Source organism: Monodelphis domestica, chromosome 1 (genome assembly GCF_027887165.1).
Source record: "Monodelphis domestica isolate mMonDom1 chromosome 1, mMonDom1.pri, whole genome shotgun sequence".
Classification (NCBI taxonomy): domain Eukaryota; kingdom Metazoa; phylum Chordata; class Mammalia; order Didelphimorphia; family Didelphidae; genus Monodelphis; species Monodelphis domestica.
This window is the reverse complement of record NC_077227.1, coordinates 548,439,880-548,463,974: the sequence shown is the minus strand read 5'-3', so window position 1 is coordinate 548,463,974 and position 24,095 is coordinate 548,439,880. Positions and strand designations below refer to the sequence as shown.

Genomic DNA, 24,095 nt, shown 5'->3' with positions numbered 1-24,095 from the left:
TTCTACATATAAATAATACACAGATCTGACATATTTGAAAATATATCTTGGAGAGATATTGCATATGGACATTGAACTGGACCCAGAATTAAATAGGAGGCAAAAAAGGTACATTGAGTCCCAATTCTACTCTTGACTAACCACTAGACTTCTCCAATACTCCCCAACAATCTTCTCATCTTGCAACATTCCTCCATTCCCTTAGTTCTCCTTTTCCCCAGTTATTGAATTCCTCCCAGAAACTTTATTCTTGAGGCAGTGCCCAAGATGGTCTGACTCTCTGGAATTCTCCTACCATGTCCCCACATAAAGAAAAAGAAGCTAAATGGTAGACTGAAAGGCAGAAGTCTTAAGGCTGAATCTGTCAGGAGGATGGTGAGGCTTACAGCTTCTTAGGTTAGATAAGTAAATCAGATGAGAGTGACAAGGTATTTCAGAGAATGGAGGAAGAACAAATGGTAACATCTGGAAGATCTCCAGGGTTAGTAGCAGGTAGATGGGAAGGCCTGGTAGCTTTCTATCTTATTAGAAGGAAAAAAAAAACAACCAAAATTATTGATTCTCATCTCATCTCGGCTATGTGAGCAGTTAAATAGCCTGGATCAAGAAAGAAGAGGGAGGACTAAGAGGGATAGTATGAAGTGATTGAGTTTAGAGATACATCCTTCCTATTTCCTCTGGTGGTGAGAGGGTTTTCCTAATGCCCAGCTGTCTTATGTAGGGCAAGAGCAGGGGAAAAGTTAGAATAGAAGGTTAAGGAAAAGAGCAACCCTGGGCGTAGAAGATCTTCCTGCTGCCCCTCCATCAGTGACATGATTTCCTTAACTTAAGTATCCAGATAATAATCCCTCTAAAATTCAATAAATAATCCTCAAGAAATGCAGTGACTGGGGGCAGCTGGGTAGCTCAGTGGATTGAGAGCCAGGCCTAGAGATGGGAGGTCCTAGGTTCAAATCTGGCCTCGTCCACTTCCTAGCTGTGTGACCCTGGGCAAGTCACTTGACCCCCATTGCCTAGCCCTTACCACTCTTCTGGCTTGGAGCTAATACACAGTATTGACTCCAAGACAGAAGGTAAGGGTTAAAAAAAAAAAAGAAATGCAGTGACTTAAAAAAAACTCATTAACCCAGAGCCTGTGTATTGATTACATGTAAACAATTAGTCTGATCTTCAGTCAAATAACACATAGCTTTATCACCAGGTCTGTACATGAGCCATTCAAATTTGGCAGGACTATGTCTTTATTTGCATAGACTTTGAAAAAACAGAGTCAGCTCCATGACATAATAAGGCATTGATGTAAGACTTCAATAAAGGTTTAGGTCTTCTATGTGGACTTAAATATTGAAGAAAATCAAATCATTGTAGACAGAACTGCTCTTTAATTCAAATTTCATTAATTATCCCAAGGTTATCGAATACATCTGAAAAGATTAACACTGTTGTTATTTTAGAGGCAGCAACCCTATAATCATCAGAGCTTGTAAAATAACTTTAAGTAACTAGTGTATGCAATATGCAATAAAAGAGAAATTCTATTTTACCATGGATCATCACCATGAAACCAGTGCTATAAACATAAGAAAATAACCTAGAATTTCTTCAGTACTTGTTACTTCAAACTAAAGAGTTTATTTCTTTGTTCATAAAAATCATCTGCTTTTTTGCTTTACCACACTCTAATAGTGAATTAGAAGAGATATAAAATGGTATGAACAAGAACACAGTAGCACATACCTAACATAAAAATGCTCAATATCCTTAAAAAGATAGACAAACATTTTTTTAATTCTATAAGCAACTATCCATCCCTTAAAAAAATAATTTAAAAAAACATCTCTTTGATAATAAGGACAATAGCAAAGGAGGAGGAAGGAAAGTGGTTCCATTTTTTTAATGGGGGGAGGAACATTAAGCTTGAAATTAGAAGCTCTAATTTTGAATCTTGGCTGTCACTTACTAGCTATGTAATTTTGGGGCATTTTATCTCCCTGAGCCTCTCAGTTCCTCATCTGCAATATGGGGATCATAATACCTATATGAAAGACCTCACAGAATGGCTGTGAGAATCAAATGAAAATGCAGAAAATGTTTTTGAAATTTTAAAGAATTGGATCATTTCCTTTTTCATTCATTGATTATTTACTGAGTATCTATTATATATAATGCATATTGGCAGGTGTACGTAAATATAAGTTTTTTCATACTGGTCCAAAAAAATCTACATAATGGAGAAATTTACTTCTTTTGTTTTACTTACATCTAGGCTGAGGGTAACATCTATAAAAAATCCTCTAAGACTCTAAGATGAATTTAATATGAAATTAAAGTAAATTCACTTTTATTTGTAACATCCATCAAAGTCCTATTCTAAAGCACTATTAGGACTTAGAGGTAACCTTAATTTCTGAAAAACTATGTCAGTGAAGAGAAAAATTAAGCAGTCTACCATATTGGAAAACCTTTAAATGTATGGCTAGCAGTGGACAGTATGCTTGTCATCCAAGGAATAGTTAGGAGATAATGATTATTAGGTTCGTCTATAAACTAGTAAGATAAATTTTTCAGTTATGGCAACATTTGAAGGACATTTACTAAATCATGGATTTAGGTGTATTCTCCATTGGTGGAGAAAAGATCCAAATCAATGAAACCAAGTATCACTGAAATACTGAAATATTCCTTAAAATATTTTCACTAAACATTTTTAGGACAGAAGTCAGGAATGGTGTAAAATCTAACAGGCAAAGGGAATTTCTAAAATGTCAAGAATCATTGCTCTAAGTTATGTCATCATTTTATTGAGACACCAGTCATTTGTTGTTTATGTTCTAAAAGAGTTTTTAGATTTAAATGGAATTGCCTGTTAAGACTACTTGCTAAGGTATCTTTTCTATCACTCATAAAGTTTATAACAAAAAACTTAAACATATGAATACATAATATGCATATATAAAATTATGGCAATTAAATTGTTGGTTACTAGTCAATTTATTACAGTTTATAAGGAAAAAGTAATAAATTATTTACACAGCTTATAAATCTTCCAAATTTAAGTTAATTTCTTAGTGCTAAGAAATCAGAGTATTCTATAGCTTTTCATCAAGGGTTATGATCATTTTTTTTTTCAGATTTAGAGTCATGTTCTCCCATGACACTCCATAAAGCTGGACACCAACTTGTCACTCAGGCACTTTTTGACCCTAGCTGAATGCTAACAAAAAGGAGTCCTACTCCTCCTCTCCCACTGCCTCCAGAGAGAGCTGCCAGATCAGCTCTCTGAGTGTCCCAGCCAGACCCTGCCCAATCCCCTGCCATGGTCCTGGGCAGCTGCTGACCAACCACAGGGCAGCTCTGTCCAGGAGAAACCAAACCCATGAAGCCTCAGGTATCCCAAGAGATGGATGTATCAGCAAAGGAGAACTTGCCTACCCTGCAGTATGTGAGAAGCACATTGTAAACCCTAAAGTGCCATAGAAATGTTAGCACATTCTCTGAACCACTTTAAAAGATACAGATTGGAACTGGGGGGAAAAACCAAAACTCAAAGTGTACTGCCATCAAATTTGTATATATCCAAAAAAAATTCTATGCTACCATGAGACATGAAAAATCTAAATTAAAATTTAAAGCATGTACCATCAAAAAAGCATTTCTGGAAGAAATGGCTCAGTGTTTCAACCAAACTTTATTGAGCACCTTCTGTGTGTCAAGCATTCTGCTGGGTGCTGAGAATACAAAGATAAAAGATAGTCTTTATCCTCAAGGAACCTGTACTCTATTTAAGGTGACATACAAGATATATATGGATATGTAATCAAGATACATTAAGATAAACAGAAAATAAACTAAGGAAATAGAAAGATGTTATAAAAAGTGGATCTGTGGCTGGACTTAGAAGAGAATTAGGGTTCCAAGAAGGGGTGGTGGGAAGGAAGCACTTTTCAGGTAAAGGGAACAGCCTGTTCAAAGGCAAATGGATAAGAGATAGACAGCATCGGTAAAAAAAAAAAAAAAGCAAATTGGTAAGGCAGCTAGGAAGCACAGGGGACAGAGTGCCAGGTCTGGAATGAGGAGGAACTAGATTAAGATCTGGCTTCAGATACTTCCTAGCTATGGGACCATGGACTAATCATTTAACCGGAAATGCTTAGTCTTTACTGTTCTTTTGCATTGGAATCGATACTTAATATCACTTCTAAGACAGAAGAAAGTATGGGTTAAAAAAAAAAACTGGCCAGTTTGGTTGAAATGTAGAATACATAAAAGTGAGTGATATAAAATCACCCTACAAAGCAAAGCTAGAACCATATCATGGACTTTTTAAAAATCAGTTTTATTTTTTTTTTGGATACTTCTATCCTTCACAACTACACAATTCTACTCAAAGCATTCCTTTTAAAATCACATCCATATGAGAAAGTAAAATATCTGAAACCCCAATTCCAAATATGTAAATAAATTCCTTCATTGGCCATGCCAAAAAAAATACATTTGAATATCTTCTCTCTTAGGAGGTACATAGAATATTTTATCATGATTCCTAGAGTTCCTAAGTCTTTCAAAAGCACTTGTCTTTATAATATCATTACTGTATAAATTGTTCTCCTGGTTCTTCTAACTTCACTTAGCATTAGTTCATGAAAATGTCCCCAGGTTTCTCTAAAACCATCTCCATCATTTCTTGTAGCTCAATAGTATTCCAGTCATACCCTTTTGCCTTCTGGGAAGAGCCTCTTTCTCTCTGGTTTAATCACAAATTTTTCATCTAGCATAGAATTGATAAGCAATTTCTTCCTTCCTCCTCTCATTAAGTTTTTTTAAACACTTTTACTACCTTTCATCATAAAAATTAATATTATTTATTAGTTCCAAGGCAGATGAGCAGTAAGAGCTAGGCAGTCGGGGTTAAGTGACTTGCCCAATGTTACATAGCTCACATTTATTTAGGATGTCATCCTTTATATATGTCATATGACCATTTGATGCTTATCTTGTTAGTATGAGATGATGGTCTAAATCTCATTTCTTCTATATAAATTCCTTTCACAACAGTTTTATCAAATAGTGAGTTCCTAACCCAATAGTTGTGATCTTTGGTTAATTTGGGTTAATTTGAGTTAATGCTAATTTACTTCTACATATTGTGTTTCAATAAAAAACTTTTTTAAAATTTCTAACTTAGGATCAAATTGTTTTGATGATTATAGCTTTGCAATATAGTTTGAGATCTGGAACTTCTAGGAAGCCTCTATTCCTTCCCACTTTTTCTTCTCATAATTCCCTTGACATTTTTGATTTTTTGTTCTTCCAGATAAATTTTGTTGTTATTTTCTAGTTCTATAAAGTAACTCTTTCATAATTTGACTGTTATGACACTGAACAAGCAAATTTATTTAGGTAGTACTATCACTTATTGACAATAATGGTAGGTGTCTCCCATAGCTCTGTCATGGGTTCTTTTCTCTCTATATTCCCTCCCTTCATAACAGTTCCTATGTGTTCAACTATGTCTTCTAATCAAATGATTCCTAGATTATATCCAATACTACTCTCTCCTGTACTACAATCCTAGAACCTGAAATTCAACTCCAGATTCAGACAATTAGTCATGTGACCCTGGGCAAGTCACTTAAAATCTGTCTCAGATTCATTATCTGTAAAATGGGAAATAATTAACAGTACCTACCTCCCAAGGTTGTTGTGAAGATAAACTAAGATATGGATTGTAAAACAGTGCAAATTTAAAGCAGTACATAAATGCTAATTGTTATTATAGTCATTTTTAACTCAACATTTCCAAATCAGAATTCATTTTTTCCCTTAAAACCATTCATTTTTAAGAGCTTCCTTATTAACTGTTAAATGCATCATTATCTTCCTGGGCACTCAAGGTTTCAATACAGCATCCTCACTGATTCCACATATCAAGACAATTGCCAAATTCTTGTTTCTAATTTCACAATATTTCACAATGCTACTTTTCTCTATTCAAATAGCCACTACCTAAGTGCAAGCCCTTATTACCTTATTATAATAGCTTTCTAATTTCTTTTTTTAAAGAAACATTATTTTATTTGGTCATTTTCATTGGAAACAGATCATTTTCTTTTCCTTCCCCCCAAAACCCACCCACTCCTTCCCTAGGCGACGCGCGATTCATCTGGGTATCACGTGTCCTTGCTCTGAACCCATTTCCTTGTTGTTGGTATTTACATTAAGGTGCGCATTTAGCATCTCTCCTCAATCATGTCCCCTCAACCTCTGTAGTCAAGCAGTTGCTTTATCTCGGGGTTTTTACTCCCTCAGTTTGTCCTCTGCTTGAGGATAGTTGTTTGTTTTTTTTTCTCGTAGATCGCTGCATGTTGTTCAGGGACACTGTAAAGCCATTACTGGAAAAATCCATTACGTTCTCTTGTACCACAATGTGTCAGTATCTGTGTATAATGTTCTCCTGGTTCTGCTCCTCCCACTCTGCATCACTTCCTGGAGGTTGTTCCAGTCTCCATGGAATTCCTCCACTTTATTATTCCTTTTAGCACAATAGTATTCCATCACCAACATATACCACAATTTGTTCAGCCATTCTCCAATTGAAGGGCATCCCCTCGTTTTCCAATTTTTGGCTACCACAAAGAGTGCAGCTATGAATATTCTTGCACAAGTCTTTTTCCTTATTATCTCTTAGGGGTACAAACCCAGCAGTGCTATGGCTAGATCAAAGGGCAGACAGTCTTTTATCACCCTTTGGGCATAGTTCCAAATTGCCCTCCAGAATGGTTGGATCAATTCACAACTAGACCAGCAATGCATTAATGTCCCTACTTTACCAGATCCCCTCCAGCACTCATGACTTTCCTTTGCTGTCATGTGGAACAATATGCTAGGTGTGAGGTGATACCTCAGAGTTGTTTTGATTTGCATCTCTCTGATTATAAGAGATCTAGAACACTTTTTTATGTGCTTATTAATAGTCTGGATTTCCTTAACTAAAAATTGCCTATTCATGTCCCTTGCCCATTTATCAATTGGAGAATGGCTTCATTTTTTTTACAACTGGTTTAGCTCTTTACAGATTTGAGTAATTAGACCTTTGTCAGAGGTTTTTGTTATGAAGATTGTTTCCCAATTTGTTGCTTCCCTTCTAATTTTAGTTAAATTGGTTTTGTTTGTACAAAACCTTTTCAATTTGATGTAGTCAAAATTATTTATTTTGCATTTTGTGACTCTTTCTAAGTCTTGCTTGGTTTTTAAATCTTTCCCTTCCCAACGTTCTGACATGTATACTATTCTGTGTTCACCTAATTTGCTTATACTTTCCTTCTTTATATTCAAGTCATTCGTCCATTCTGAGTTTATCTTGGTGTAGGGTGTGAGGTGTTGATCCAAACCTGATCTCTCCCACACTGTCTTCCAATTTTCCCAGCAGTTTTTATCAAATACTGGATTTTTGTCCCAAAAGCTGGGGTCTTTGTGTTTGTCAAAGACTGTCTTACTGAGGTCATTTACCCCAAGTCTATTCCACTGATCCTCCTTTCTGTCTCTTAGCTAGTACCAAATTGTTTTGATGACCGCTGCTTTGTAATATAGTTTGAGATCTGGGACTGCAAGGCCACCTTCCTTTGTATTTTTTTTTCATTATTTCCCTGGATATCCTTGATCTTTTGTTGTTCCAAATGAATTTTGTTATGGTTTTTTCTAAATCAGTGAAGAAGTATTTTGGTAGTTCAATGGGTATGGCACTAAATAGATAGATAAGTTTGGGTAAGATGGTCATTTTTATTATGTTAGCTCGTCCCACCCATGAACAATCAATGTTTTTCCAATTGTTTAGATCTAGTTTTAATTGTGTGGAGAGTGTTTTGTAGTTGTGTTCATATAGTTCCTGTGTTTGTCTCAGCAGATAGATTCCTAAGTATTTTATATTGTCTCGGGTGACATTAAATGGAATTTCTCTTTCTAATTCTTGCTGCTGAACTGGGTTCGAGATATATAGAAATGCTGATGACTTATGTGGGTTTATTTTGTATCCTGCAACTTTGCTAATGTTGTTGATTATTTCGATTAGCTTTTTGGTTGATTCCCTGGGATTCTTTAAGTAAATCATCATATCATCTTCAAAGAGTAACAGCTTGGTCTCCTCATTGCCAATTTTAATACCTTCAATTTCTTTTTCTTCTCCAATTGCTACTGCTAGTGTTTCTAGTACAATATTAAATAATAAAGGTGATAATGGGCATCCTTGTTTGACTCCTGATCTTATTGGGAAGGCTTTGAGTTTTTCCCCATTGCAGATGATGTTTGCTGATGGTTTTAGGTATATACTATTTATTATTTTTAGGAAAGGCCCTTCTATTCCTATACTTTCAAGTGTTTTCAAAAGGTATGGGTGTTGTATTTTGTCAAAGGCTTTTTCTGCATCTATTGAAATAATCATGTGATTTTTGTCGGTTTGCTTCTTTATATGGTCAATTGTGTGGATGGTTTTCCTAATATTGAACCATCCTTGCATTCCTGGAATGAATCCTACCTGATCATAGTGGATAACCCTTGTGATGACTTGCTGGAGTCTTTATGCTAGTATCCTATTTAAGATTTTTACATCTATATTCATTAGGGAGATTGGCCTATAGTTTTCTTTCTCTGTTTTTAACCTGCCTGGCTTTGGGATCAGTACCATGTTTGTGTCGTAAAAAGAATTTGGTAGAACCCCTTCTTGGCTTATTCTGTCAAATAGTTTGTATAGTATTGGGGTTAGCTGTTCTTTGAATGTTTGATAGAATTCATTTGTGAATCTGTCTGGATCTGGGGATTTTTTCTTAGGGAGTTCTTTGATGGCTTCTTCGATTTCTTTTTCTGATATGGGGTTGTTTAGGTAATTTATTTCTTCTTCTTTTAGTCTAGGCAATTCATATTTTTGTAAGTATTCATCCATATCACTTAGATTGCCATATTTTTTGCCATATAATTGGGCATAGTTTTTAATGATTGCCTTGATTTCCTCTTCATTAGAGGTGAGGTCTCCCTTTTCATCTTGGATACTATCAATTTGGTTTTTTTCTTTCCTTTTTTTTAATTAGACTGACTAGTACTTTGTCAATTTTATTTGTTTTTTCAAAGCACCAGTTTCTAGTCTTATTTATTAAATCAATAGTTCTTTGACTTTCAATTTTATTAATTTCTTCTTTGATTTTTAGGATCTCTAATTTAGTCTTCATCTGAGGATTTTTAATTTGTTCACTTTCTAGTTTTTTAATTTGCATGCCCAATTCATTGACCTCTGCCCTTCTTAATTTGTTTATATATGAACTCAAGGATATAAATTTCCCCCTGAGTACTGCTTTGGCTGCATCCCATAGGTTTTAAAAGGATGTCTCACCATTGTCATTTTCCTCAATGAAGTTATTAATTGTTTCTAAGATTTGTTCTTTAACTAGCTGGTTTTGGAGAATCATATTGTTTAATTTCCAATTAATTTTTCATTTATCTATCCACGTACCCTTAATAATATTTTTATTGTACTGTGGTCTGAGAAGGTTGCATTTATTATTTCTGCCCTTTTGTACTTGTTTGCAATGATTTTGTGCACTAGTACATGGTCAATGTTTGTGAATGTACCATGTACTGCTGAAAAGAAGGTGTATTCCTTTTTGTCCCTATTTATTTTTCTCCATATGTCTACTAACTCTGATTTTTCTAAGATTTCATTTGCTTCTCTCACCTCTTTCTTATTTATTTTTTTATTTGATTTATCTAGTTCAGATAGGGGACGGTTCAGATCTCCCACTAGTATAGTTTTCCTATCTATTTCATCCCTGAGCTCCTCTAGTTTATCCTTTAAAAATTTGGATGCTCTGCCTTTTGGTGCATACATATTGAGTACAGATATTTCCTTGTTCTCGATACTGTCTTTTATCGGGACGTAATTACCTTCCCTATCTCTTTTAACTAGATTTATTTTTACTTTGGCTTTGTCTAATATCATGATTGCTACTCCTGCCTTCTTTTTATCATTTGATGCCCAATAGGTTTGGCTCCATCCTCTTATTTTCACCCTATGCGTATCTACCTTCCTCATGTGTGTTTCTTGCAGACAGCATATGATAGGTTTTGGGATTCTAATCCACTCTGCTATTCGCTTGCGTTTTATGGGTGAGTTCATTCCATTCACATTCAGAGTTGTGTTTACTAGCTGTGTATTTCCCAGTATTTTGATTTCTACTCCTGGTCCTGCCTTTTCTTCTTTCACTATTTCCTTCTATACCAATGTTTGTTTATAGTCAGCCCCCCCCCCCCCGTTCCCTCCCTTATTTTACTTTCCTTTATACCCCCCTCCCTTTTTATTCCCTCCCTTATTTTCCCCTGTAGTCTTTTTAAAATTCCTCCCCCACCCTCTCCCTCCCTTGTACTACTTCCCTCCCCACCAGTCCGTTTTTTACCCTTCTACTCCCCTATAGGGTGCAAATCTATTCTCTTCCCCAATGGATTGGGTTGTTCTTCCCTCTTTGGGTCAGTTTCAAAGTATGTAAGAGTTGAGTATTTCCTGTCTCCAACCTCTTTACCCGTCCAGTATATCGATGTTCTCTCCCCTCCCACCATGAAATTCTTTGTGACATATAAATTTACCCCCATTTGTTTCTTTTCACATTTCTTTTAGTCATAACCTCTTTTCTTTTTTAGCTCTAGTCATATATATATATATATATATATATATATATATATACATACATACACATGTATATGTACTTATGTATGCATATATCTATATACCTATTTATGTCTTGTCCTTTCATCCTATACAGTTTGTCACTGTTCCCTCTGAGTGTAATTCTTCTAGCTGCTCAGGTGATAGCAACAGTTTTTAAGAGTTACCAATGACCTCTTTTCTTATATGGATACATATCATTTTAACTTATTGAGTCTCTTATAAAATTTTTGTTGTTGTTTTGTTTGTTTTTTTCCCCTCTTTTTTAATTACCTTTTGATGATTCTCTTGAGTTCTGTGGTTGGACATCAAATTTTCTGTTCAGGTCTGGTCTTTTATTTATGAATGCTTGGAACTCTTCTGTTGTGTTGAATGACCATACTTTCCCCTGTAAGAATATAGTCAGTTTTGATGCGTATTTTATTCTTGGTTGTAGACCTAGTTCCCTTGCTTTCCGGAATATCGTATTCCATGCCTTTCGGTCCTACAGTGTGGATGCAGCCAGATCCTGTGTTAACCTCACTGTGTTTCCATGGTATCTGAATGGCTTCTTCTTGGCAGCTTGTAATATCTTTTCTTTCATCTGATTGTTTTTGAATTTGGCTATAACATTTCTTGGTGTTGTCAGTTGGGGATTAAAGACAGGGGGTGATCTGTGGATTCTTTCAATCTCCACTTTCTCCTCTTGTTCTAGGATCTCAGGACAGTTTTCCTGGATAATTTCCTCTAGTATTATGTCCAGGCTTTTTCTTTTGTCGTGGTCTTCTGGTAGTCCAATTATTCTTAAATTGTCTCTTCTTGAACGATTTTCTAAATCATCTATTTTGTGAATGAGATGCTTCACATTTTCCTCAATTTTTTCATTCTTTTTGTTTTGTTTTATAGTGCCCTGCTGCCTCGTGAGGTCACTTGATTCTAGTTGTTGTATTCTGGTTCTTAAAGATTGGATTTCATCTCTGGCTTTTTGGTAGTCTTTTTCCTTCTGGTCTGATTTTCTTTGAAGATTGTCTTTCATCCCCTTTACCTCATCTTTCATCTCCTTTGCCTCATCTTTCATCTCCTTTGCCTCAATTTCCAGCTGGTTGATTTTGGCTTTCAAGACACTATTTTCTTCTTTTAGTTCAAGTGCCTCTGTTTCCAGATGACTTATCTTAATTTTTAAGTTCTTTTCCCAATTGTCTTCAGCCTCTCTTAGTTGTGTTTTGAGTTCTTCCACAGCCTGTATCCAATTCGCTGGGATTTCTGGTTTATTGTTTGCTGATCTCTCCCCCTCTGTTCCATTTGCTGAGTAGTAGCTGTCTATTATAGTTTCATTCTTCTTTTTCTGTTGTTTGCGCAAATTCACCCCTTCTTTACTCCTCAACTTTGTCTGTGCTCTTGCTCCTCTCATTTTCTTTGTTTTGGGGGGACTTCTATCAGTCTCCCCTCTTAGAGCTTTAACAGAAGATCTCTTGGTGTAGTCTCTGGGGGAGGGCTGTTGGGAGTTTGAGATTCCCTGTCCTCTGGAGGCTTTTGATTGGCTTAAAGTCCAGCAGTCAATGAGGATGGGTGGGGAGCCTGGGCTTCCCTGCATTCTGGAGACTTTTGATGGGATTAGATTCAGCTGGTCCTTTCAGAAGACTCTGCTCTCTAAGGGGGGAGGGGTTGTGGCCTCCCTGGGCTCTGAGGGTTCCTGATGGGATTAGGTTCAGCTGGTTTAAACTGAATGAGCCCTAAAGCAAAAAACCTCCTCCTCCACTATCTGTGTTGAATGCCTGGAGACAGGCCCAGGTTGCTTTCAAGGTAAGCTCTTCAGAGCAACCCCTTTGCTGGCCATAATGTCTCTCTCCTTTCAGTAGCTCTGAGGGCTCCTGATGGGATTGGGTTCAGCTGGTGCCCTAAAGCTGGGACCTCCCTTGAGACTCAGTTGGAAGGATCCAGCCAAGGGGCTACAGGCTTCCCCCTTCTCTCTATGTTTCCATGCCGTCTGTGTTGGGTGTCCCAGAGACTGGCTCAGGTTGCTTTCAAGGTGAGTCCTTCAAAATAGCCAGCCCTGGGGCCCTTTTGCTGACCCTGAAATTCCCGCTGCTGCCGTGGGCTCAGCACTCTGGCTTGGGGGGGGGGGGGGGAATGGATCCTGGGACCTTCCTTCTGCCTGCCCCTTAGATCTGATTGATCTAGGGTTTGGGCTTTTGGGGGGCCATACCTTTTGATCCAGGTCCTGGAGGAGGGTTCCCCAGGTCTGTCCTGTTGTTCAGCTTGAATTTCGGTGTCCTAGGAGCTCTCAGTTTGCGATCGGTAAGGAAGGGTTTCTGAGGTTTGAACTTTCGCAGCTTCTAAGCCGCCACCTTGATCGGAAGTTCTTTCTAATTTCTTCTTGCTTCAAATCTCTCAGTTTTGAGTGATTTTCCTAAAATTTAGGTCTGATCAAGTTGTCCTTCCTCACCAAAAAAGAGTACTGGCTCCATACTACCTCCAGGATATAATATATAGAGTCCTTTGTTTGGCATTTAAAGCTCATCATACCTGGATACTTCCCATCTTTCTAATAATATACATTATTCCTCTTCATGTACTCAACTACCCAACCATGTTGGCTTACTTTTTAATTCTTACACACAAAATTCATTCTTTCATCTCTGTGCCTTTGTACTTGATGCCCTCCATGCCTGGAATACTCTGGCAGTTCAATTTCTTAAAATCCCTTATTCCTTCAAGACTTAGTTCTAACACCACCTTATATAGGAATTAAGGAGAGAGAGAGAGAGAGAGGAGAGAGAGAGAGAGAGAGAGAGAGAGAGAGAGAGAGAGAGAGAGAGAGAGAGAGAGAGAGAGAGAGAGAGAGAGAGAGAGGAGGAGAGAGAGGGAGAGAGAGGGAGAGAGAGAGGGAGAGAGGGAGAGAGGGAGAGAGGGAGAGAGGGAGAGAGGGAGAGGGAGGGAAAGAGGGAGAGGGAGGGAGAGAGAGAGAGTTTAAAAAAAAAAACCTCAAGGAACAGTAGTCAGTACTGTGAGTGTAGCTTCAACCATGATACCCCAGGAATCCAAGGTCCCTTTCACAATATCCTGAGATGCTTTAAAAAAAGACCCTGAAGATGTAATATTCTGAACCTCGAAAATCCCTGGAGCCTGATCCCAAAAAAGCAGGTCAATGCAGGAACCCACCTAAAGCTAGAGATGACCATTGACCTAAAAGTGTAGCAGAAATAGAACAAAACCCTAATTCAATAACTAAAATTTAAAAAAATAATAAACTAAACAAGATAGCAACCAAAGTAAAAAATTTGAGGGATAGAATTCAGATTTACAATAGCTAAGGAGATGAGTGATAAAAAAAAAAGTAGAGGCATCAGCTACATTCCATTTTTTCTTTCAAGAAACTTATCTGTGAAGAGGAAAAAGGAAATGAGATGGTTGTTAAATGGTTAAGGGAAAGTTGGATTATACCTTGGTCCCCCCCCAAAAAAAAAACCTAATAAATTAATACAAGTATAAAATGAGAAAAATGTGGTCAGCCTGATTTGTCTGACAAAGATCTGGTGGTTGTTAAGTGGAACTATACAGTCAAGTTGAGTTTAAAGGTGGCAGACAAAAGGTAATTCAATACCGGGCTACATCAGAAAAGGGATAATGTACAGGACTAGGAAGTGATGGTCCCCATATAGTCTGCCCTAGTTAGATCACAACTGTAATAGTGTTCAATTCCACATTATGGGAAGGATATTGTTAAGTTAAAATGTACCCAGTGGAAATTAACAATGATAGTAAAGGGCACTGAGACAAATAATCGGTGGAGGGGTAACTAAGTAGTTCAGTGGATAGGCCTAGAGATAGGAAGTCCTGGGTTCAAATTTGAACTCAGATATGTCCTAGCTGTGTGACTCTGGGCAAGTCACTTACACCCAATTGTCTATCTCTTATCACCTTTCTGCCCTGGTACCAATACTCAGCAACAATTCTAAGATAGAAGGTAATAAAAGTTAAAAAAAAAAAAGAAGAATCAGTGGAAGAGCATGGAGCTGTTTAATCTGGATAAAAGTTTAGGGGAAGGGGTGCAAATGAGATGTCTTCAAGTATTTGAAGGGCTGACACCTGGAAGAGGGATGAAAACGGTTCTATCTATTCTTAAGGGGTAAAACTAAGAATAATAGGTGAAAATTACAAAGTGATAAATTAGTGCTTAATGTAAGGAAAAACTTTATAACACTTAAGAGTTCTGTAAGAATGGAATGGGATGATTTGTATTACATGACAACACTGGAATAACCTATCTCAGATTGTTTACCATCTGGGAAGGGAGGGAAAGAATTTGGATTGCAAAAGGTCAGAGAGCATTTGTTAAAAAATTGTTTCTACATGTAATTGAAAAAACAGAGGAATAGAAAGTGGTAGGGGATGGAAAGGGATGTCTACAAGTATTCCAGAAAAGGCTAGATGACCACTTGGAAGATATACTGTAGAGGAGATACTTATTCAGGCATGGATTGGTCTAGGTCCTTTCTAATTTAGAGATTCTGTTTATAAGCATATGGGAAACAGCTAGCAGAAAGAGGCAGAATGAAGATGTTTGAAAAGATAGGATGGCTGTGGGGCCAGGACTAGAACAAGTAGAAAGGGGCAATACCAAGAGAATTAGTAAAAGGATTATTAACCTTAGCAAAGAATATGGAAATCTCTTCCTCGAGATGGGAAAGAAAAGAAAGTGAGCAAATGACAATGAGAAATGTTGGGTTATGGAGGAGAATTACTAAGTATGATCTCATTAAATGGTCTCAAATTTTGCTGTGAAGTGGGAAGGTAGACCAGCTGCTATGAATAGGAGGTTTTAGGGACAAGGTTGGAGGTGGAGGTTTGATGAAACAGGAAAAGGTTTGGAATAGTTAATGTAGGGAATCCAATTAAATTACAATCAACAAGCATTAACTTAGCACCTACTGAGTTACTGAACAAAGCACTGTGGTTGGGAATGGAGATCCAAAGCCAAAACAAAAGTCAGTTATTGGTCTCAAGAAGCTTACCTTCTAAACTAGGATTCATGGGCTATCCCCCACTAATGGAAGATACCACATTTCTACTCACAAACCACAAAAACTGCAGAAGCCCCATCCCTCAGGCCCAGCTTGACACAATCCAGGTCTTCTAGACACCATTCCTAGGACTCTACCAGGGACAAACTCCACAAGATTCATGTCCTTTAATTCAAGGCCCTTTCTGGCTATGATTTTTTCTAAAAGATGCAATTAGCCATAAGATCCTGAAGGATCCCAGGTCACTTAAATTCCAGAGGTTGTAAGTGTCCTCATCTGTTAAGTGCTAAAAGATCTCTCTGAATTTCAGTCCCTAAGGGCTCTAAAATCCTGTGACCACATAGAATTATGTTTCTTTTTCTGGAGAAAGGCCATTGTTCTATTTTAACAAAGCAATCACTAGAGTACCCTGGCATTTTATCAAAGCACTATAAAGGCTTTCCTTTGTGGGGAAACATGTGTGTCTGAGAAAAAAAAAAAAAGATTTAATGAGCACATTGTTCATGGTGAAGCTCTTCTAAACCTTAACTAGCTTGGAATCTGTTGTCCTAAAATTTCTGGATGCAGGCAAGATGTGATCCTCAGGGGTCTCTGATTACATTGTGATCTCTAAGGCAGACAGGTAAACTTGCTTGAACTGATATATGGTCACAGACAGAAAGAATTTGGTCAAAGGTCACCTTTCTAGCCTTCAAGTCAAAAGGAGAGATTCGAAATTTGATAACCCTAGGATGGAATGAAATGATAGTTTTAGTTTTTTTATTGCTATCTTTTACTCATCATCACCAATATGTTCTAGTAAATCCCTTTGAGAGAAACATCCTTATAACAAATAAGAAAGGAAAAAAAATTCACTAAAACTAGCCAACACTTTGATCAAGTCAGTATCATATGCTGTGTTCCATGCCCATAGTTCTAGATCTCTGGATGCAATGAATTGTTCTAGTATTAACTGAATAGTGTTTGAAGAACCTTAGATATTTATTAAGCATCCACATGGTAACAAGTAATACATAAACAATAGGGTTTTATCAGCTGGAGGAGCATAGGGTCATAGATTCATAGCCAGAAGGGATCAAATATGTTATCTAACTATATTTAATGGATGAGGAAACCATGACTTTTAAGAAATTGTAGTATCAGAACATGTAAATACAAATGATTGTTTCCACAGAATCTCCTGTCAAGAACATTAGGGCCTATGTATTTCAATCCCTTTTTCTTTTAAAGTATTCACATGGAGTGACAATAGATTTATTCTAATAATATTGGCATCGCTAGAAGTACTGGAAAACCCCTACTTTAAAACACTTGAAGTATAGTTTACAAGTATACACAAGAAAATGAACTTTGTTACTTTATTGTACTTTGCTATGGACTAAAAACTGGATTTTCCAACAGTGTGGTCTCTATCTTATTCACTAGGCTTAGTTTTGAATGATTTGTGGCAATTACTGAAAATTAAATCTATCCTAAACGATAAAGATTTACCACCACTAAAGGCATTTTTTAAAAGTCTTAAAGACAATAACTAATCAAGTAGTTCCAAAAACTATTTGGAGCAACAGCAACATCATCAAAATAAGACTCCTATGATGTTGCCAAGGTGATCAAACTAAAAAGGTCACCATTCACAGAATCATGCAAATGAAAGGGTTATTCAAAAACCATCTTGCTCACTAGATTGGATTTTCTCTTTAATATTGCTCTAAACTGTCATGCTATATACAATGTTTTCTTTATACATGTACACATAATAATAAAGCTCATGTTTACATACTACTTTAGTATTTCCAAAAGATTTTCCTCACAAAAGCCCTCCGAAGTAGGCAATATAAATGTTATATCTCCTTTACAAATAAGCAGTCATTAGGTCAATAAATAAGAATCTAAAGCTGTAATGAGCTTCAGAGACCATCTCTTTCAAATTCCTCATTTAACAGATATGAGATGTTAAGTAATTTGCTCCAAAGTCACATAGGGAGTAAGTATGAAAGGTATTTGAACCCAGTTCCCCTGAATCTAGTCAGTGTCCTATACTTTATAGCATGCTATGTTCTATAAAGTAATTTGATCAAGATCAAATAGCTAGTGGGATGCAGGAGTAGAGAGTTCAAAACTTTCCCTTTTTGAATTTGGTTAATTCCATCAGTGGATAGTACCCAAATGCTGCCTTTTTAACTGCAATGACTCTTTGATGCTGTGGTGGGTTTTGTGAGGCACATCAACTTTAGAGGAAGGGGTTATGATCTTCCTTATGTTCAGGATTATTGATTATTATTTTTAATTTTCACTGAAATGAAGTCACTAAAAGTACAATAAATTTGCACTAGAAGATTAGCCAGCAAAAAAATTGTAATCCTATGTTAGTTTCCCTTGTTAACTACCAGGATTCTGATCTGCCTCTCCAACCACTGGTGGATGAGCACTCCATGAATTACAAACTAAATTGAATATTCCATGTATGTTGAAGATCCTACACAAATGTAAGTAAATAACCCAACAGTAGCAAAACAATTAAAATGTAAATCTACTCAAAATAAATGAAAAATATATTTCAAAAACATATGCAAATTATTGTTGTAGTTAATCATTGTTTTGGATCATCCCGGCCAGAAGTCCCCTTTACCATGCTGATATTTGAAAGCTTATTACCAAAACATAACTGTACATCAGAGAATATGATCATTTTTTAAAACTCCAAATATAAAAAGGATCATTGTTTTTATATTTTTGAACACTAGCCCACTCTGGTCTCTTCATCCCTACTTCTACCTGCCTCCAGGATGGGCCCCATTATTACTTAGGATTTGCCTATCTGGTTCTGATATCACGTGTAATTCTATTCTCTAAAGAGCATTTCCAGTCCTTCCTCCATTCCTATACATTATGTTGCGGGCACTTACCAGACTAATAAATACTCTGAGGTAGTGAAGTCAGGTGTGGTGACTGTGGCAAAATCCTATGCTATAGATATTAACAAAGCAACTGGCTAGTGAAAACGAAATGAATTCCTTCTACTTCAAACATCAGGAAGGAGAAACAAACATGATGACAAAGGCATAGAGTATTTGTGATATATGCTATATAAAAATACATATTTGTATGTATACATGCATCTACACACACATATATGTATACAATTCCAAATTAATTTAATGGATGAAGAACATATTGTTAACCAGAAACAGATAAAAATTTTATGCCTAAAATATCTGAAAAGGTTTAAAAATAAAATATAAAAATGATGTACCATTCAATGACTGACTTTTTTTTTTATTAAGTCAAGTAGCCATGTGCAACACTGATTTTTATATGAAAGTTTAAAAAGCACATGACAGAAGATAGGCTGTTCAGTTGAGCATGTGGCAGAACTACACAAAGATTTCTAATAGACAAAACATATAGGACAAAAAATAATTTGTACCTTTTTGGAAAAAAATGAATAGTTTTTAAGTGTGTAATATAGCTTCTGCAATATAAATCTGTACAAACTAAAAACTCTGGTCTATCCTTCAGGCTTGTTCTGAGTATATAAAATATGCAGAATCCTACCAGGCCATGTTGCCATGGGCTGTGTTGTCAAGGTGACAGAGTAGCTCCAGGGTCTGAGTGGTGCTTGATGAATCATCAGGGGATTCATGACTGCCTGATTCCAATTCCTTCGGCATCCTCCACACAGCCGCACATGTCATGACTTTACTGTCTGAAGCTAAGCAATAGAGGATAATGTCAACAGAGCATGGTACGTGGCACACATTCAGTATACAATGCATCAACATTTAAACAAATCCAGAAGCAGTTCACATGTGTTCTTTAAAATATTTAAAATTTCATAATAAGTACTATGCAGCAAATACAGAACATAAAGATACACACACCTACAGTCAGAAATCAGTTCAATACACAACTCATCATCAACATGCACTTAACTCACATCCCTTGCCTTAAAAAACCAGCATTCAATTGCAGCTGAAAATCTAATTTTTTCAAAACAAATTTTCTTCCCCTCTTCTTGGACAGTTCTTCAAATAAAGGGGGAACCGGAAGTTTGAAAACAGCATCACAAAATATTTAGATAGTAACATTATGGTTAAGCCCAACTTTTAAAAAATATTTGTTTTTTTCATAATTTTTCTTCAATATTTTTACTGGGTCATTCAATATTGGAACTATAGCACATATGGAAATACTGTCACTGTAATTCATCACTTTTCAAAAATCTGCTTCATAATGCTTTTGTAAAAATCTGTTTTGGATTCTGTAAGCAAATTTTGGAGGAAATAGTTGCATTCATCAGAATTTTATCAGAAAAAAATAATGTATGAAGGAAAAGCTTCACCAGTATTAAAGGCAGAAAAGTTTTATATCATCAGAAGCCTAAATAACAACTTCACAAATAAAACTAGGAATTTTGGGGCAAAGAATTCATTAAAACTCTATAAGACAGTCATTTTTAGAAGGACAAATATTCATTTTCTAGTTCCAAAAGGTTATGTTTTGACTTTTCACTTCTGAAATATAATTATCTCATTTCAACTACCCAACCAACAACTAATCAATGTTTAAGTATTTGAAAAGCACTGTGCCATGAATTATGAAGTATAGAAAGACATGTCATTTCTTGGCTTCAAGAAACCATACCTACCCATCTAATACTATAGTATTAAGTTCTAAAGCCATTTGGAAAGGACACATCTAATTTTATCTTACATTGCAGTGATGATGGAATAGATGCTTAAGAATGGCAATAACGGGGGGGGGGGGGCAGCTGGGTAGCTCAGTGGATTGAGAGTCAAGCCTAGAGATAGGAGGTCCTAGGTTCAAATCCGGCCTCAGACACTTCCCAGCTGTGTGACCCTGGGCAAGTCACTTGACCCCCATTGCCTAGCCCTTACCACTCTTCTGCCTTGGAGCCAATACACAGTATTGGCTCCAAGACAGAAGGTAAGGGTTTAAAAAAAAAAAGAATGGCAATAACAACTTACAACTTTCTGATGTTATTATTTCCATTTTAACTCAGAAAAGAGGTTACAATGACTTCTGTCTGTACCAGAAATAGATTCTGGTCATTTGTGAATTTCAATTAGGCACCTTTAATTGCAGGTGTGTATGCTAACTCAAAGAGACTTGAATAAGGGGGGAAAAAGTGTTCCAGTAGCTGAAAAGGGGACTGGCTTGCCACAAAATGTCAAAAAACAAAGTATATACATAAAATGTTATTCTTACACAAAGACTCCGATTAGTCTTTTTTTTTCTTAAGGGTCAGATTATAAACTTCTAACCTTAAAAGTAATAGAACACTGTGAGAACTGAATTGTGATTGTCACCCTAAATGAATAAGAACTCAGACCAGAGTGCAAACCAACAGAAAGCATAGGGTAGAAACTATTTTAGAAAAAAAAATAGCTTTCATATGGGAGAAATCACTGGTGGTCAAGCACTTTTTGTTCCCAGGTGTAAATAAAGTTTATACTATTACTTGGTAGCCAACGTTCACATAGTGTTTTAAGATTTATAAAGGGTTTAAGACACATTGTCTCATTTAGTCCTGTTTGGTGGGTGATATTAATTTTACATGAGGAAACCAAGATCAAGAGACTTGCCCAGGATTATACAATCAGTGAGTATATTATTCAAGGTGGGATTTAACTTAGTTCTTCCTGACTACATATTCAGAGCTCTATCCATCAGGCCATGTAGGTGATGAGATAAATGCTGAATAAAATTCTTCCACTGTATCCATTATCTAGAAGAATTTTACTCAGTGGTCAGGCTTTCATATTTTGACTTACACATACATACACACACACACACACATCCAAATCCTCAGCAACCTCTCCAGCCCCTATGGCTCTACCTTTCAATCAGATCAAAAAAAGTTACTTTTTGAACCCACTGATTGCTGTCACTTCATCAAAGACTTCATCCTTTTATCAAACCTAAATCATCTCCTTTGGATTCCAAGTCCAACTCTGTGTACATTAACCTGACATAAATGACTATCACCTGGCACTATTTTCCTACTCACTTCAGCTCTAGTCAGATAACTTGTTTCTCCTACTCCAACTCTAAGTATCCAACATATCCTTATGTTGACAACATTCCATTCCATTTCAGAGCAATCAATTTAATTCCCTCCACTCCTTTGAGGATCACTGTCAATTCAATTCTTCATAAACTAAAAGAAAAAAGAGGTCACTTTGACACAATCAAATAACCTCAACCCCCAATGAAAAATGCAAACTAGAAAATAAGTCCATTACAGAAAATAATCAACATGCAGCTACCCTGTCTTTATCAGATCATAATTTGAGAACCTCCCAACAAATTTTATTAAGCATTAACTATATGCCAAGCATTGTGCTAAGTTCCAGGGGTACAAATATAAAAATGAGAAACTTCCTAACATATAGGAACTCATACTCTAATTGGAGTAGATAATAGTTACAAGTAGGATGTAGATGGCAAGAGGACCTTAGGATATGACAGCAAGGCAGATGGCAATGTTTATAGATCTAGTCAGTTTAGTGCCAAGGCAGATAGTAAGAACTGGTGTTCCTCCACCTTACTGGAAGGACAGTAGTTGATGACTCTTTGTTCATTAGTTTTGAATGTGGCACATCCATCCTATAGACAAGAGAAGAATCTGGGTGAAAAGGGCATTGAGGAAGGCTGGGGTAAGTGTAGATCTCAGAATGCTCTGGGGATGGGAATGGAGATAGGGTAGGAAGGGGAGGGCTGTTCTGCTTGGTCCTTGGGAAATGACTCAAGTTTTGAAACTAAGTAACTATAAGGATGGTGGTGCACTTAATATAAAAACTGTAGAGCCCAAACTAAAGTGTTATGTTACACAAATACAAAATAAATTAAGAAACAGATAAAAGTACATAAAATACTCGATAATCTCCTGAAATTACAGCAACAATAGGAATCTGTAACATTCTGAACAAACATCTTTGGAATAAGAATTCTTAAACTTTTTTATCTTGAATCTCTTTGGCAATCTGGTGAAACCTATAGACCCTTTTTCAGAATAATGTTTTAAATGAATCAAGTAAAATACAGAGGATTACAAAGGAAGCCATACGTGTTTGTTGCACATTCTTGTGTCCATCAGAATAAATAAAAGTGAATTGGGACTCATTTAACCCATTATTCTGTAGGACCCATGGACCCACACTGTCATTATATTCAAGTCTTGAGTATGGCATTTCTTGGGGGTGTAGGGAGAATAGGAATGGTGGATGCAGAGGAGGGACTTCCCTTGTTCTCCCAATTCCAGAGCCTCCAACTTTGCTGACAATTCAAATAATCTTATAAATAGCACATAGTTCTCATAGTTTTGGAAATAAGAGGCTAGAATTTAAGTTATCCTAGAACTTAAGGATACATTTTGACAAGTGGAAAGAAAATATCATTTGGGATGGTTTGGGCCTTCAAATTTTCATAACAGCATTGGAACCAGGACCTTGCAACCTGATGACATCGTTCACCCCCCACCGCCAAACCTGCAAAGAGCAATTTTAGGCTCAAATCCCTCCTCTAATATTTCCTCAACACATAATCTGGACATATCATGTTTATTTCTCTGAACCTCAACTTTCTCAGTTGTAAAATGGAGATCATGTTTGAACTACCTATCCCAAAAGATATTTGTGAGGCAAATGCTAGTAAATGTGATATTAATACTACTATCATGAGGCTGAAGTAACCCTGGCTGGACACTCTAGGAAACCTTCCAGTCACTAATGGACATGCATTAGTGAGATAAATGCGTTCCTAATATTGCAAACATCAAATCAGATCTGTAATCTTGTTCAATTTGCCACATTTCAAGTAAACTTAATAAAATAGGAGATTAAAAATATGAATATACAATTTATACAGATTCCAAAAAATCTCTAAGAAAATTCCTTTTAAGAAGTAACTTGACCTTTTGCTTGCTAAATTTCTGAAATCCCTTAATAAAAATTGAAAAGACAAAAGTAACTCTAATTAGGTCTGCTCCTCTTTAGTAGAAAGAAAATTATAAATAACCTTGATATCAACTATATCAAACATTTATTGAATGTTCAGCATGTACCTTTTGATTTTAATGATTCACAGAATTACTAAGGCTACAAAAGCTGTTGAGAAAGTAGTATTCCAGAGGCAGCTATTTTCAGAAATTCAATAAATATTCAGTAGCAAATGAAAGTCAATATAAACAAAGAACAAATAAAGAATAAGGAAATAAGCATGAAACTGATTTGGGTCAGGAACTGTGTGTTAAGCACTGCAGATACAAAAAGAGGTAAAAGATAGTCCCTATCTTCAAGAAGCTTACAAACTAATGGAGCATGCAAATAAATATGAAGAAAGTAAACACTATACAGGATAAATAG

At 36.3% G+C, this 24,095-nt stretch overlaps 1 protein-coding gene across 4 annotated transcripts in view; it reads right to left on the bottom strand.

Moving 5' to 3' along the window:
* Positions 1–24,095, bottom strand: part of EIPR1 (EARP complex and GARP complex interacting protein 1) — a 279,220-nt gene that overhangs the window by 65,594 nt on the left and 189,531 nt on the right. For all 4 annotated transcript variants that reach the window (XM_056813353.1, XM_001381318.5, XM_056813354.1 and 1 more), the window contains one exon: positions 19,264–19,420. In XM_056813353.1, coding sequence (XP_056669331.1) covers positions 19,264–19,420 — 157 coding nt within the window. The remainder of the gene's footprint in view (positions 1–19,263; positions 19,421–24,095) is intronic.